Source organism: Thalassophryne amazonica, chromosome 6, assembly GCF_902500255.1.
Source record: "Thalassophryne amazonica chromosome 6, fThaAma1.1, whole genome shotgun sequence".
NCBI classification, from domain to species: domain Eukaryota; kingdom Metazoa; phylum Chordata; class Actinopteri; order Batrachoidiformes; family Batrachoididae; genus Thalassophryne; species Thalassophryne amazonica.
In genome coordinates, this window is record NC_047108.1 from 4,852,967 (window position 1) to 4,870,467 (window position 17,501).

At 41.1% G+C, this 17,501-nt stretch overlaps 1 protein-coding gene across 1 annotated transcript in view; it reads right to left on the reverse strand.

The window, feature by feature from the left end:
- Positions 1-17,501, reverse strand: part of LOC117513134 — a 121,002-nt gene that overhangs the window by 93,784 nt on the left and 9,717 nt on the right. The window contains exons 3-4 of the mRNA XM_034173468.1: positions 13,164-13,317; positions 264-1,741 (exon numbers count right to left, since the gene is read on the reverse strand). Of these exons, the coding sequence (XP_034029359.1) occupies positions 264-1,741; positions 13,164-13,317 (1,632 nt within the window). The remainder of the gene's footprint in view (positions 1-263; positions 1,742-13,163; positions 13,318-17,501) is intronic.

A 17,501-nucleotide genomic window follows, 5' to 3' on the forward strand; every position in this document is an offset into this window, starting at 1 on the left:
GAGGTAACTAACCTCTCCCTTTACACAACAAAGGAAGAGTGGTGCATCTTTATGCTACAACAATCTTTAACCAAACTAGAGACACCAGCCAGCAGAGAGCCCACAAACAGTTTAACTTTGTAGGTTACCCAACTTATTAGTTCAGTTTTAATGATCTTAAATAAAAATAAATTAATTAATAAAAAAAATAATTCTTAGGTGAAACATGCACATCTTCAGATCATGAAAACAATTTTAACGGACCAGTAGTTGGAAAAACGTACACTGGGATTTTCAGGTTGTCTCAGCAGAATGATGATATTCCTCAGCACTACCTCTCCAAGTTGATCAGGAATACTCTCCACCAGACTCTCCAGCGCTGCTTTATAGAAAAGCACTGCATTCTTCAGAAAGTCTGTTCTGTCCTGCTCCCCAAACTGGAAACACGACAAGAAGCTCCCTGCTCGAGAACCAACATTTACTTCCGCTATAGGCAGCAACTCTTTGTCAGTGTGGAGGAAATTCAGGTCTCGCTTCCTGACAAAACGCTCAGTGACGGATGGCCGTAAGATGCTAGCTGCATAGGAGTGAACCAGCATAGAGGTTAATTGAAGTTCCACAGCCAGTTCTCCTGTACGAGACTGCTGTAATTCCTGGAGAACTCGGACGGGCTCCAAAGTGTGGGACAGGAACAGAAAATGCAGCATCACTGTAGGATCCATGAGCTTGGTTCTGATATGTAGCACATTGCTATCTTGCCACACAGACTGAAAATAGTCCACCAAATCCTCCCAGTTGTTGGCCATCTCCTGCACAGTCTGAATGACAAATAAGCACTGTGCAGAGACAGGACGGGAACGGTCATAAGACCCTACACGAGTAAAGAGCAGTTTCAGCCTGTCGTCAATAGGGCAGCTGGTGGAGCTGTAGTGATGGTGGATGTCTCTGATCAGGTCCAACACATAGCTAAAAGCAGCCAAGAGGCCAGCCTGGCAGGCTCTACTGGCTATCCCAGGAAGTCCACAGACCGATAACAACCGAGGGCTGAAAACCTGGAGGCAGGACACAAACTCCCTGCTTAACCCCAGAAGAGGAGAATCACAGTAAAACACAGCAAGATTATACAGCGAAAGGCCAGTTTGCTTTAAGAACTTAGTAAGGATCCCAGCATCTGACTTTGCATTGTGTGCGACTGCAGCAGGTTGTGGGTTTCTGTCAACACCCATCTGTAGAATACCCAGCAGTCTCAACTCAATAACTCCTGTGTTCTGGTCAAGATAGCCAATCAGAACAACACTTGTGCTTTGCCTTTCACCAATCTCCACCCCCATGTACAGGTAGAGGCAGTACGGCGTGTGCAAACAGGCCTGGATGATTTCTGAAGAGTAGGAAGGACTCAAAACAGCTGAAACTATTGATCCTAAAGCCTCTGAGTTTGTGTTCCCATTTCCACAATGGCATCTTCTGATGAAGTGCAGCAATGTATCACTGCAGTCTTGTACTGAAGTCATCATATCCTCTTTCTTCTGTGCCAGTAAAGACTGGGCTTTTCCCGTTGGGTCCTTTTGATCTATTTGTCCTTTTTTCCACTCACCAGTCACTTCCAAGATGCTGTTCTCATCATCATCCGATATCAACACTATTACACCTGAATTATCATTCAAAGGCCCCTGTTTCTGTTTGCTTTGTTCTTCGATTCCTTTGCCATCCATCTTTACAATAATCGCCACTTTTGGATGAGAGCTTTGGGATGAACGATCATCTGTAATAGAAGAACAACAACAACAAAAAAAACTAGTCAAACTGAGTGTACATGCACACGCTCACGGACCTCGGAGGCTGAAAGCATTATCGATTATCTAGAGTAATTCAAATCATTAGAAGTATTCTAACATTTGACTGGCAAGCAGTTTTATGGTCAGGCGTGGCCTGTTCCCTCGTTATTCCATGACAGATTACATAGATAAAAGGTCTTGAATCAATTCCCTGAATTTGTATTTGAAAACTGTTGAGTGGAACTCTCGAGATGAAGTCCAAAAAGGCTTCTATGCAGGTGAAGGAGGCCATAATTAGGCCAAAAAACAAACAAACAAATCACACAGATAATAGAAACAGAAATGAACTATTTGGTACACACTTAAAAAGACGGAATACACCAGCAAGCTCGACAACACCAAAAGGCTTATGAGACAACAAAAGACAACTAAAGTGGGTGAGAGCAGAATTTTTTTCTCTTGGTGATGAAAAAAAATTACTTCACAACATCTAGCCAAATCTAGAATGCTCCTGAGGACGTAGACTTATGACTGTCAAAGTCTAGAACGCTCTGGAGGAGGCAGACGTAATATAGTCAAAGTCTATACCACACTGGAAGAGGTAGATGTACCATTTTCAAAATCTACAATCAAGAGATGCCTTCAAGAATATAAATACAGAGGGTTTCAGACAAGGTGGAAACCATTGGTAACACTGAAGAACATCCATCCATCCATTTTCTATACCCGTTTACTCCAGTTACCATTGTTATATTCTCAATGCGCATGCTCAGTAATGTGCAAATCTTCCACTGTCAACATAGGGGGCGTGCACTGCCTATTCGTCCAAAATACGTATGAGTAGAAGCTCTCACAGCTTATTCCATAGAATGCTGTTGTACGTGCTAAAACAGGATGAAATGGCTTAATCCGACTTGCCTCCTAACAGGCTGGTTTATAAAGTGCAGACCTGGCAACCCGCCTCCAAATGAAAGTAAACTGCACCCTCGGCCAGAATGCTAAATGGACTGCATTTATACAGCACTTTTCCATCTATATCAGAAGCTCAAAGTGGTGCAGCCGATCTGATCAGTGTAAGCCTGATCCCGTCAGATCGCAGAAGCTAAGCAGTGCAGGACCTGGATAGTACTTGGATGAGAGACCTCTTTGGAACACCAGCGGCTGTGCGTGTTTCTCCAGGTAACACTGGAGTTGCGTCAGGAAGGGCATCCGACATAAAACCTGTGCCAAATATCAATGTGGATCTGGTTGTATCCGCTGTGGCGACCCCGAACACAAAAAACAGGAGCAGCCGAATGGACAACCATCAGAAGCTCAAAGTGCTTAACAGCAATGCCTCACATTCGCCCATCACTCGCACACCGATGTCAGGGTGCTGTGCTAAGGTGCCAAGGTGCTCACTACATACAGAGAGCAACTTGGGGAATAAGGGCCTTGTCCAAGGGTGGCTGGAGTGCGATCACTGTCCAGTGCACATCTGGATGGCTGTAATGTCCAGCTGGAACAGCTGACTGCTTTGTACTTGCAACTCAGCTGCAGAACACATATCGTGCCATGAACAACACTCCACACAATGTACATGTGTGGGCAATTTTCACAGGGTGGGCATAATTAACAGTGTGAATTGTGTTACCAGCCGGCTGGCCAGGCTAATGAACCTTTCACCGCGTAAATTTTAGTCCACATGACAGACAGAAAGAGTGGAAAATAAATAAAAACATATATATGATAAGGGGAAACCTGTGAACTCATTCATGTGTGATAACTTTGCTCACAGTGCTGTGGACACATGGGGCGTGTCAGCTGATCGCCAGCCAGTGACTCACTGTCAGCTGCAACTTACAGCGAGTCACATATTACACTATATTACACTAATAGTGCACACGACATATTACATTAAAAACCAAGAGAACACAGAGAGGCAGGACAAATAAATATGACAATAACTACATACATATTTACATCACAAATACATAAAATAAACAAGCAAAGAACAACAGAACAGAGAGTGAGAATTTTTTTCTGAGAGCTGATTGCAAAGATGGGTGTGTCCATGACAGCAGCAGCTGTTGAGAACGGTGTCCTCGCAAGTCACAGTTGAAGAACACATAATGTGCTATGCAGGAAATGACCTCACAATACTCCACCATGAGGTACGTACATCGGCATGGTGCCTTCACATGGAAATACATAAAAAAAACAACACGTGGGCAGGAGCAACAACGTCAGTGCACACATCATCAGGCAGGCTGCCCAATGTAAAAAGATCCGTCTGATCATGGGAACACTCAGATGGCGATCCAAATGTCACGTCCACCACATGAGTTATTGTCCACATGTATCCTTCGGCGCACCACTTGCTGGACAGCTCAACGCGTGGAGCCAGCTGATGTGGACATGATATGAGCACAAGGCTTCATCCATGTCAGTCCATTACATGGTTTACGTCCATGACCATGGGTCATGTAAAGAGGAACAGGACATTACAGTATACAACCCCTGGCAATAATTATGGAATCACCGGCCTCGGAGGATGTTCATTCAGTTGTTTAATTTTGTAGAAAAAAAGCAGATCACAGACATGACACAAAACTAAAGTCATTTCAAATGGCAACTTTCTGGCTTTAAGAAACACTATAAGAAATCAGGAAAAAAATTGTGGCAGTCAGTAACGGTTACTTTTTTAGACCAAGCAGAGGGAAAAAAATATGGACTCACTAAATTCTGAGGAATAAATTATGGAATCACCCTGTAAATTTTCATCCCCAAAACTAACACCTGCATCAAATCAGATCTGCATCTAAAAAGGAGTGATCACACCTTGGAGAGCTGTTGCACCAAGTGGACTGACATGAATCATGGCTCCAACACGAGAGATGTCAATTGAAACAAAGGAGAGTATTATCAAACTCTTAAAAGAGGGTAAATCATCACGCAATGTTGCAAAAGATGTTGGTTGTTCACAGTCAGCTGTGTCTAAACTCTGGACCAAATACAAACAACATGGGAAGGTTGTTAAAGGCAAACATACTGGTAGACCAAGGAAGACAACGCATCAAGACAGAAAACTTAAAGCAATATGTCTCAAAAATCAAAAATGCACAACAAAAAAAATGAGGAAAGAATGGGAGGAAACTGGAGTCAACATCTGTGACCAAACTGTAAGAAAGCGCCTAAAGGAAATGGAATTTACATACAGAAAAGCTAAACGAAAGCCATCATTAACACCTAAACAGAAAAAAAACAAGGTTACAATGGGCTAAGGAAAAGCAATCGTGGACTGTGGATGACTGGATGAAAGTCATATTCAGTGATGAATCTCGAATCTGCATTGGGCAAGGTGATGATGCTGGAACTTTTGTTTGGTGCAGTTCCAATGAGATTTATATAAGATGACTGCCTGAAGAGAACATGTAAATTTCCACAGTCATTGATGATATGGGGCTGCATGTCAGGTAAAGGCACTGGGGAGATGGCTGTCATTACATCATCAATAAATGCACAAGTGTATGTTGATATTTTGGACACTTTTCTTATCCCATCAATTTAAATTATGTTTGGGGATGATAAAATCATTTTTCAAGATGATAATGCATCTTGCCATAGAGCAAAAACTGTGAAAACATTCCTTGCAAAAAGACACATAGGGTCAATGTCATGGCCTGCAAATAGTCCAGATCTTAATCCAATTGAAAATCTTTGGTGGAAGTTGATGAAAATGGTCCATGACAAGGCTCCAACCTGCAACGCTGATCTGGTAACAGCAATCAGAGAAAATTGGAGCCAGATTGATGAAGATGACTGTTTGACACTCATGAAGTCCATGCCTCAGAGACTGCAAGCTGTTATAAAAGCCAGAGGTGGTGCAACAAAATACTAGTGATATGTTGAAGCGTTCTTTTGTTTTTCATGATTCCATAATTTTTTCCTCAGAATTGAGTGATTCCATATTTTTTCCCTCTGCTTGGTCTAAAAAAGTAACCGTTACTGACTGCCACAATTTCCTGATTTCTTATAGTGTTTCTTAAAGCCAGAAAGTTGCCATTTGAAATGACTTTAGTTTTGTGTCATGTCTGTGATCTGATTTTTTGCTACAAAATTAAACAACTGAATGAACATCCTCCGAGGCCGGTGATTCCATAATTTTTGCCAGGGGTTGTATATATACAGTAGTGTTCAGAATAATAGTATTGCTATGTGACTAAAAAGATTAATCCAGGTTTTGAGTATATTTCTTATTGTTACATGGGAAACAAGGTACCAGTAGATTCAGTAGATTCTCACAAATCCAACAAGACCAAGCATTCATGATATGCACACTCTTAAGGCTATGAAATTGGGCTATTCGTAAAAAACAGTAGAAAAGGGGTTGTTCATAATAATAGTAGTGTGGTATTCAGTCAGTGAATTTGTCAATTTTGTGGAACAAACAGGTGTGAATCAGGTATCCCCTATTTAAGGATGAAGCCAGCACCTGTTGAAGGGAAAACTTATACGCAGGTGCAAAAAATTATAGGCTGTTCATCTACAATGATCTCCAATGCTTTAAAATGGACAAAAAAAAAAAAAAAAAAAACGTGTGGAAGAAAACAGAAAACAACCATCAAAATGGATAGAAGAATAACCAGAATGGCAAAGGCTCATCCATTGATCAGCTCCAGGATGATCAAAGACAGTCTGGACTTACCTGTAAGTGCTGTGACAGTTAGAAGACACCTGTGTGAAGCAAATTTATTTGCAAGAATCCCCCGCAAAGTCCCTCTGTTAAATAAAAGATGTGCAGAAGAGGTTACAATTTGCCAAAGAACACATCAACTGGCCTAAAGAGAAATGGAGAAATATTTTGTGGACTGATGAGAGTAAAATGGTTCTTTTTGGGTCCAAGGGCCGCAGACAGTTTGTGAGACGACCCCCAAACTCTGAATTCAAGCCACAGTTCACAGTGAAGACAGTGAAGCATGGTGGTGCAAGCATCATGATATGGGCATGTTTCTCCTACTATGGTGTTGGGCCTATATATCGCATACCAGGTATCATGTATCAGTTTGTGTTGTGTGGGCCGCTGAAGAGGAGGTACTGCTGGCCCACCACCACCAGAGGGCACCCTGCCTGAAGTGCGGGCTCCAGGCACCAGAGGGCGCTGCCGCCTCACAGGAGCAGCCGGGGTGACAGCTGACACTCATCACCTATGACAGCTGTCACCACTCATCGGATCAGCATCGGTATATCAGCAAGACGTCATCTCCACCTCTTTGCCGAGATATCGTTCTACCTGGAAGGTAACGTACCTTAGCTGACTGTTTGACAGTGTTTTTGTGCATAGACTTGTGGACTACTTTTCCAACGAGAGGTGGAGGTAGTTTTCCTACCGTGCGGATTCCTGGGTGCAAACGCATCCTCATTTAATTGCTTTTTGTTCCTCGCCAGCAGTACCAGGTCCGACACGCGGAGGCAGTGGCCACCTGGGAGTTCGGGACTTGGCGGCTCCAGTATTCCCGGGGTCTGGTGGCGGAGGAAATCGTGTGGTTCCGGTTCTGCTTTGGACAGGCGTCTCCTATCTTCGAGCCTGCCCACACGACACCTTTGTGAATTGACTGTTGTCTATTGTTGTAATCTGTTGTATTTGTTGTGCACATTCACAACAGTAAAGTGTTGTTATTTGACCTACTCCATTGTCCGTTCATTTGCGCCCCCTGTTGTGGGTCCGTGTACCTACACTTTCCCAACAGTTTGGATATGTCAAAATTCTTGAAGAGGTCATGTTGCCTTATGCTGAAGAGGACATGCCCTTGAAATGGGTGTTTCAACAAGACAATGACCCCAAGCACAATAGTAAATGAGCAAAATCTTGGTTCCAAACCAACAAAATTAATGCCTCACAGATGTGAAGAAATGATGAAAAACTGTGGTTATACAACTAAATACTAGTTTAGTGATTCCCAGGATTGCTAAAAAAGCAGTTTGAACATAATAGTTTTGAGTTTGTAGAGTCAACAGCAGATGCTAATATTATTGTGAACACCACTTTTCTACTTTTTTTTAGTAATAGCCCAATTTCATGGCCTTAAGAGTGTGCATATCATGAATGCTTGGTCTTGTTGGATTTGTGAGAATCTACTGAATCTACTGGTACCTTGTTTCCCATGTAACAATAAGAAATATACTCAAAACCTGGATTAATCTTTTTAGTCACATAGCAATACTATTATTCTGAACACTACTGTATATATATATATATATATAGCAAAATCACTACTGTGAAATTAACACGGGCCTTGTCTATATGGGTCCACACATGAATAATTTTACAATTTTGGTATCAACAATTGCAGATTCTTCTTCTTCAAAATTATAAAATTATTCATGTGACTTTTGATATTATAAATATTTGAAACAAGGAGTGTTTTTGTGTTCACCCTATATATATATTTACAAATTGGAGACTCGGCTCCGCACCGTGGAAAATCCTACAGCTAGCCAGGCCCCTGTACTCGGTGCGGACGAAGGCAGCTTAGCCGCCGTTAGTTCCCCTCCAGCAGATCCTGAGCAGCCGGGAAAGCAGGCCGACTGGGTGACTGTGAGGAGGAAGTGTAGTTCTAAACAGAAGCCCCGTGTACACCGCCAACCCATTCACATCTCTAACCGTTTTTCCCCACTCGGCGACACACCTGCCGAGGAACAAACTCTGGTTATTGGCGACTCTGTTTTGAGAAATGTGAAGTTAGCGACACCAGCAACCATAGTCAATTGTCTTCCAGGGGCCAGAGCAGGCGACACTGAAGGAAATTTGAAACTGCTGGCTAAGGCTAAGCGTAAATTTGGTAAGATTGTAATTCATGTCGGCAGTAATGACACCCGGTTATGCCAATCGGAGGTCACTAAAATTAATATTGAATCGGTGTGTAACAATGCAAAAACAATGTCGGACTCTGTAGTTTTCTCTGGGCCCCTCCCCAATCGGACCGGGAGTGACATGTTTAGCCGCATGTTCTCCCTGAATTGCTGGCTGTCTGAGTGGTGTCCAAAAAATGAGGTGGGCTTCATAGATAATTGGCAAAGCTTCTGGGGAGAACCTGGTCTCGTTAGGAGAGACGACATCCATCCCACTTTGGATGGAGCAGCTCTCATTTCTAGAAATCTGGCCAATTTTCTTAAATCCTCCAAACCGTGACTATTCAGGGTTGGGACCAGGAAGCAGAGTTGTAGTCTTACACACCTCTCTGCAGCTTCTCTCCCCCTGCCATCCGCTCATTACCCCATCCCCATAGAGACGGTGCCTGCTCCCAGACAACCAATACCCAGCAAAGATCTATTTAAGCATAAAAATTCAAAAAGAAAAAATAATATAGCACCTTCAACTGCACCACAGACTAAAACAGTTAAATGTGGTCTATTAAACATTAGATCTCTCTCTTCTAAGTTCCTGTTAGTAAATGATATAATAATTGATCAACATATTGATTTATTCTGCCTTACAGAAACCTGGTTACAGCAGGATGAATATGTTAGTTTAAATGAGTCAACACCCCCGAGTCACACTAACTGCCAGAACGCTCGTAGCATGGGCCGAGGGGGAGGATTAGCAGCAATCTTCCATTCCAGCTTATTAATTAATCAAAAACCCAGACAGAGCTTTAATTCATTTGAAAGCTTGACTCTTAGTCTTGTCCATCCAAATTGGAAGTCCCAAAAAACAGTTTTATTTGTTGTTATCTATCGTCCTCCTGGTCGTTACTGTGAGTTTCTCTGTGAATTTTCAGACCTTTTGTCTGACTTAGTGCTTAGCTCAGATAAGATAATTATAGTGGGTGATTTTAACATCCACAAAGATGCTGAGAATGACAGCCTCAACACTGCATTTAATCTATTGTTAGACTCGATTGGCTTTGCTCAAAATGTAAATGAGTCCACCCACCACTTTAATCATACCGTAGATCTTGTTCTGACTTATGGTATGGAAATTGAAGACTTAACAGTATTCCCTGAAAAACCCCTCCTGTCTGATCATTTCTTAATAACATTTACATTTACTTTAGTGGACTACCCAGCAGTGGGGAATAAGTTTCATTAGAGAAGTCTTTCAGAAAGCGCTGTAACTAGGTTTAAGGATATGATTCCTTCTTTATGTTCTCCAATGCCATATACCAACACAGGGCAGAGTAGCTACCTAAACTCTGTGAATGAGATAGATTATCTCGTCAATAGTTTTATAATTTCATTGAGGACAACTTTGGATGCTGCAGCTCCTCTGAAAAAGAGAGCCTTAAATCAGAAGTGCCTGACTCCGTGGTATAACTCATAAACTCGCAGCTTAAAGCAGATAACCCGGACGTTGGAGAGGAAATGGCGTCTCACTAATTTAGAACATCTTCACTTAGCCTGGAAAAAGAGTCTGTTGCTCTATAAAAAAAGCCCTCCGTAAAGCTAGGACATCTTACTACTCATCACTAATTGAAGAAAATAAGAACAACCCCAGGTTTCTTTTCAGCACTGTAGCCAGGCTGACTTTAACTAGTAATGACTTCATGACTTTCTTTGCTAATAAAATTTTAACTGAGAAAAAATTACTCATAACCATCCCAAAGACATATCGTTCTCTTTGGCTGCTTTCAGTGATGCCGGTATTTGGTTAGACTCTTTCTCTCAGATTGTTCTGTCTGAGTTATTTTCATTAGTTACTTCCTCCAAACCATCAACATGTCTATTAGACCCCATTCCTACCAGGCTGCTCAAGGAAGCCCTACCATTAATTAATGCTTTGATCTTAAACATGATCAATCTATCTTTATTAGTTGGCTATGTACCACAGGCTTTTAAGGTGGCAGTAATTAAACCATTACTTAAAAAGCCATCACTTGACCCAGCTATCTTAGCTAATTATAGGCCAATCTCCAACCTTCCTTTTCTCTCAAAAATTCTTGAAAGGGTAGTTGTAAAACAGCTAACTGATCATCTGCAGAGGAATGGTCTATTTGAAGAGTTTCAGTCAGGGTTTAGAATTCATCATAGTACAGAAACAGCATTAGTGAAGGTTACAAATGATCTTCTTATGGCCTCAGACAGTGGACTCATCTCTGTGCTTGTTCTGTTAGACCTCAGTGCTGCTTTTGATACTGTTGACCATAAAATTTTATTACAGAGATTAGAGCATGCCATAGGTATTAAAGGCACTGCACTGCGGTGGTTTGAATCATATTTATCTAATAGATTACAATTTGTTCATGTAAATCTTATAAAGCTAAAGCTTATAGTTAGGGCTGGATCAGGTGACCCTGAACCATCCCTTAGTTATGCTGCTATAGACTTAGACTGCTGGGGGGCTCCCATGATGCACTGAGTGTTTCTTTCTCTTTTACTCTGTATGCACCACTCTGCATTTAATCATTAGTGATTGATCTCTGCTCCCCTCCACAGCATGTCTTTTTCCTGGTTCCTCTCCCTCAGCCCCAACCAGTCCCAGCAGAAGACTGCCCCTCCCTGAGCCTGGTTCTGCTGGAGGTTTCTTCCTGTTAAAAGGGAGTTTTTCCTTCCCACTGTCGCCAAGTGCTTGCTCACAGGGGGTCGTTTTGACCGTTGGGGTTTTTCCGTAATTATTGTATGGCTTTGCCTTACAATATAAAGCACCTTGGGCCAACTGTTTGTTGTGATTTGGCGCTATATAAATAAAATTGATTTGATTTGATAACGGCTGAGTGAATCCTTGTCATCTGATTAGTTGCTGATTACCATTGCACGCTGATTATCCCACCCATGCACACACTAGTGGGCGTGGTGTTTAGCTAAACATGGCAGAGTTTGTTTTGCTGAAGGACGACAATTTGAATGAGCTAAATGATTGTGCTAATTCTTGTAACACACAGAAAAAAGAAAAACAAATCCATTACACCACAAGCCGTCTGGAGGCATGACAGAATGAAGAGGATGAAAACCTGGACAAATTTCGGATGTGATTTTTTACTGTACCGAGGAAGTACACAGTCTTTTTTTTTGGGGGGGGGGGGGGTACACACAAAGTCAGTGCACGGCATCATGGACTTTATCGTCAGAATTATTTTTGAAGTATCTAACTGTTTTTCCAAGTTGACTGAGAACAATTTTGGACTCCTATTTAAAGTTTTTTTAAGTCCCTTTTCTATTGTTTATAAATGAATAAAATATCAAATGACAAGGCTCTATTTTATCTGTTGTATAAAACAAATAATGAATGTTTTTGATTCTTTCAAAGGAAGGAATATTTCATTTGGTGAAAGCTGGAATGTACCATGAAATGAAATATTCGTACCATTGGACTAACATTCATTATTTGTATTATGAATGTTTATGAGTTCAATGGTGTGAATATTTCATTCGCCTTGATGAATGGAACATTCCAGCTTTCACCGAATTAAATATTTGTCCCATTGAAAGAATTCAATTCAGAGGAAAAAATGAATTTCATCCATTCTGGAATAAGGCTGTAACATAAAATGTGGAAAAAGTGAAGTACTGTAAATTCTTTCCGGATGCACTGTATACACACACACACACACACACACACACACACACACACACACAACTTTGCTATTATAATATAGAATATATAAGTGTGTGTATGGCTTCGATCATGCAGAAACCGGGGAAAGCTGAAATAAGAAAAACAGAAAAAAAGAAAAAAGAAATATCAAAGATAATTAAAGAACTTAAAAGCGCCTTGGAGAAAGACTTAAGAGCTGTTAGGATGAAGTACAGCAGTCTGTACATGGATATCAGTGCATGGCATCACAGACAAAATTGTTTTTTGCAAGTTGACTGAGAACAATTTTGACTCCTACTTAAAGTTCGTGTTGGACGGCTGATGTCAAAGCAACAGTGACGCACAACAAAATGAAGGTCTCTTTTCTGTTGCTTATTGGCCTCGTTGAATGGAACATTCCACCTTTCACCTCATGAAATATTCGTACCATTGAAATGTGTGTATATGATAACAAGAACCTAAACAATTTACAAATACATTAAGACAGTAAATTAACATTCAAAATTACATAATTAACAGAAAATAAAAGGGTTGAGTTGTTAAAAAAAACCTGTTGCAGTCTAAGGTCTAAGGTTCTAAAAACATTCCAGACTCACACGCCATTCCAACTCATTACAGAAACTTTGCACAATTACCACCCTTGAAAAATGTCAGCTACTTGTTTATAAACACTATCTAGAGCCCGTGGATCCCCACACGGCGGTGGCAATATTATGGTTAATGACAGTCCAGTTAAACCTTTTGAATTAAAGGTGAAAATCAACACTACAGACCCACCTTAACCGCATAATTTTAAATCAGTTATCAGCTGTTATCATGCTTTTGGTGCATTCTACATGCTGCTGTATGAAAAAAAAGAGAAACTTGATAATAGCTCAATTTAACTTGTCACATACCTGAGTTGGTAGGAACCATACTCTGTCCTCCTCTGGCCTCCAAAGCGTGATACTCTCTGCCTTCATTGTTCTCATCAAAGAAAAGCTTGAACCACTGCAGGAATGTCAGAGTCACTACAGCATTCCTGTTCATCAGCGCATCTATGGGGATGTACTGGCAGACAAGAAAGAAATATCATCATTATAACCACCTGCCAATAAAACAAACTTTGGCAATGTCACAAATTTGAAGTGAGCAAAATTCAATATTAACATTTATCCACTTGTCAGATAAGTTGAAAAGTTATTTGGACAACAGTGGCACTCTATTATACCATCCAAAGTTAAAGTGGCAGTTTTTATTTTCTCTCAACATCAACACAGCATCTCGCTATGTGGACAATGCCGCTGTACTTGTTTACATCTCGCAACATACTTTTTGGCGTTCTTGTGAAATTTTCAATAGTAGTGATGTCGAAATGAAGCTCAACACCTCAATGGTCTCACAGCACAACCGCTTGATTTAAGGATGATTTATCAGCTCATACTGATGTCTACTGCTCAAATAATTATAACACACTTGAAATGATATAATTAGCTGAAGGCCACACAGCACAATTCTTCTTTTCATTTAACAGCAAGCAATGTTATAGTCATTACTGACAAAATGACTGATTAACAAACTTACAGAAAGACAGACAATTCCAATTTTCATGGCAATAGTAGAGGACCTAGCTGAGACATGTAAGCACATCATTTAGGAGAGGACAACTCAAATGTTAGAAAGTTTACACTCTTCTATGACCCTTCGAAACATGTACTGGTCATTCTGAACATATCGAGTACCTTGAAAAGCTGTAGCTACTGCAGTTTAGAAAATACAACTGTATTTGAAGTAACACTTGGGGCTAAAAAGGGCCTGGTCATTTTCAAGATGTTCATCCTGGATAAAGATTTTGGCATACATCCCAAGTTGTTCACTGGGGCCATCGCCTCTACTGGTGGTTGGCTCTCACTGCGGTATTGTATCACTTCCTGTTCTGGAGCACAGCGGTGTTTTTCTGTATCTGTTAGCTGTTTAATCTGCGCAGTTAGATTGATCTGGTTACTTAGATAACGATTTGTTTCACAGTGTAATCTTCACGTGCCTGAACTAAAGCACTCCCTCTGCTGAATCACCTCTAAATTATTTACACATTATTCACTTGTGTGTTTTAAGAATCCGCTAGCTTAGCGCAGCTACTAGCTCTTAGCCGGTTTAGCATGGTGGCTTCTCCTGTCTCTCCTGCACTTTTCTGCTCTGGGTGTGAAATGTTTAGTTATTCATCGGCCTCCTTTAGCAGTAATGGTACTTGTAATAAGTGTAGCTTATTCGTAGCTTTGGAGGCCAGGCTGGGCGAATTGGAGACTCAGCTCTGCACCGTGGAAAATTCTACAGCTAGCCAGGCCCCTGTAGTCGGTGCGGACCAAGGTAGCTTAGCCGCTGTTAGTTTCCCTCTGGCAGATCCCGAGCAGCCGGGAAAGCAGGCCGACTGGGTGACTGTGAGGAGGAAGCGTAGTTCTAAACAGAAGCCCCGTGTACACCGCCAACCAATTCACATTTCGAAAAGTTTTTCCCCACTCGACGACACACCCGCCGAGGATCAAACTCTGGTTATTGGCGACTCTGTATTGAGAAATGTGAAGTTAGCGACACCAGCAACCATAGTCAATTGTCTTCCGGGGGCCAGAGCAGGCGACATTGAAGGAAATTTGAAACTGCTGGCTAAGGCTAAGCGTAAATTTGGTAAGACTGTAATTCACGTCGGCAGTAATGACACCCGGTTACGCCAATTGGAGGTCACTAAAATTAACATTGAATCGGTGTGTAACTTTGCAAAAACAATGTCGGACTCTGTAGTTTCTCTGGGCCCCTCCCCAATCGGACCGGTGAGTGACATGTTTAGCCGCATGTTCTCCTTGAATTGCTGGCTGTCTGAGTGTGGTCCAAAAAATGAGGTGGGATCATAGATAATTGGCAAAGCTTCTGGGGAAAACCTGGTCTTGTTAGGAGAGACAGCATCCATCCCACTTTGGATGGAGCAGCTCTCATTTCTAGAAATCTGGCCAATTTTCTTAAATCCTCCAAACCGGGACTATCCTGGGTTGGGACCAGGAAGCAGAGTTGTAGTCTTACACACCTCTCTGCAGCTTCTCTCCCCCTGCCATCCCCTCATTACCCATCCCCGTAGAGAGCGGTGCCTGCTCCCAGACCACCAATAACCAGCAAAAATCTATTTAAGCATAAAAATTCAAAAAGAAAAAATAATATAGCACCTTCAACTGCACCACAGACTAAAACAGTAAATGTGGGTCTATTAAACATTAGGTCTCTCTCTTCTAAGTCCCTGTTAGTAAATGATATAATAATTGATCAACATATTGTTATTCTGCCTTACAGAAACCTGGTTACAGCAGGATGAATATGTTAGTTTAAATTGAGTCACCACCCCCGAGTTCACACTAACTGCCAGAATGCTCGGAGCACGGCGAGGCGGAGGACTAGCAGCAATCTTCCATTCCAGCTTATTAATTAATCAAAAACCAGACAGAGCTTTAATTCATTTGAAAGCTTGACTCTTAGTCTTGTCCATTCCAATTGGAAGTCCCAAAACCAGTTTTATTTGTTATTATCTATCGTCCACCTGGTCGTTACTGTGAGTTTCTCTGTGAATTTTCAGACCTTTTGTCTGACTTAATGCTTAGCTCAGATAAGATAATTATAGTGGGCGATTTTAACATGCACACAGATGCTGAGAATGACAGCCTCAACACTGCATTTAATCTATTATTAGACTCAACTGGCTTTGCTCAAAATGTAAATAAGTCCACCCACCACTTTAATCATATCTTAGATCTTGTTCTGACTTATGGTATGGAAATTGAAGACTTAACAGTATTCCCTGAAAACTCCCTTCTGTCTGATCATTTCTTAATAACATTTACATTTACTCTGATGGTGGGGAATAAGTTTCATTACACTAGAAGTCTTTCAGAAAGCGCTGTAACTAGGTTTAAGGATATGATTCCTTCTTTATGTTCTCTAATGCCATATACCAACACAGTGCAGAGTAGCTACCTAAACTCTGTAAGTGAGATAGAGTATCTCGTCAATAGTTTTACATCCTCATTGAAGACAACTTTGGATGCTGTAGCTCCTCTGAAAAAGAGAGCTTTAAATCAGAAGTGCCTGACTCTGTGGTATAACTCACAAACTCGCAGCTTAAAGCAGATAACCCATAAGTTGGAGAGGAAATGGCGTCTCACTAATTTAGAAGATCTTCACTTAGCCTGGAAAAAGTCTGTTGCTGTATAAAAAAGCCCTCCGTAAAGCGAGGACATCTTACTACTCATCACTAATTGAAGAAAATAAGAACAACCCCAGGTTTCTTTTCAGCACTGTAGCCAGGCTGACAAAGAGTCAGAGCTCTATGAGCTGAGTATTCCTTTAACTTTAACTACTAATGACTTCATGACTTTCTTTGCTAATAAAATTTTAACTATTAGAGAAAAAATTATCCATACCATCCCAAAGACGTATCGTTATCTTTGGCTGCTTTCAGTGATGCCGGTATTTGGTTAGACTCTTTCTCTCAGATTGTTCTGTCTGAGTTATTTTCATTAGTTACTTCATCCAAACCATCAACATGTCTATTAGACCCCATTCCTACCAGGCTGCCTCAAGGAAGCCCTACCATTATTTAATGCTTCGATCTTAAATATGATCACTCTATCTTTATTAGTTGGCTATGTACCACAGGCTTTGTAAGGTGGCAGTAATAAACTATTACTTAAAAAGCCATCACTTGACCCAGCTATCTTAGCTATTATAGGCCAAATCTCCAACCTTCCTTTTATCTCAAAAATTCTTGAAAGGGTAGTGTTAAAACAGCTAACTGATCATCTGCAGAGGAATGGTCTATTGAAGAGTTTCAGTCAGGGTTTAGAATTCATCATAGTACAGAAACAGCATTAGTGAAGGTTACAAATGATCTTCTTATGGCCTCAGACAGTGGACTCATCTCTGTGCTTGTTTTGTTAGACCTCAGTGCTGCTTTTGATACTGTTGACCATAAAATTTTATTACAGAGATTAGAGCATGCCATAGGTATTAAAGGCACTGCGCTGCAGTGGTTTGAATCATATTTTATTCACTTTATACATGCTTCCCTTAGGCAGTATTATTAGACGGCATTGCTTAAGTTTTCATTGTTACGCAGATGATACCCAGCTTTATCTATCCATGAAGCCAGAGGACACACACCAATTAGCTAAACTGCAGGATTGTCTTACAGACATAAAGACATGGATGACCTCTAA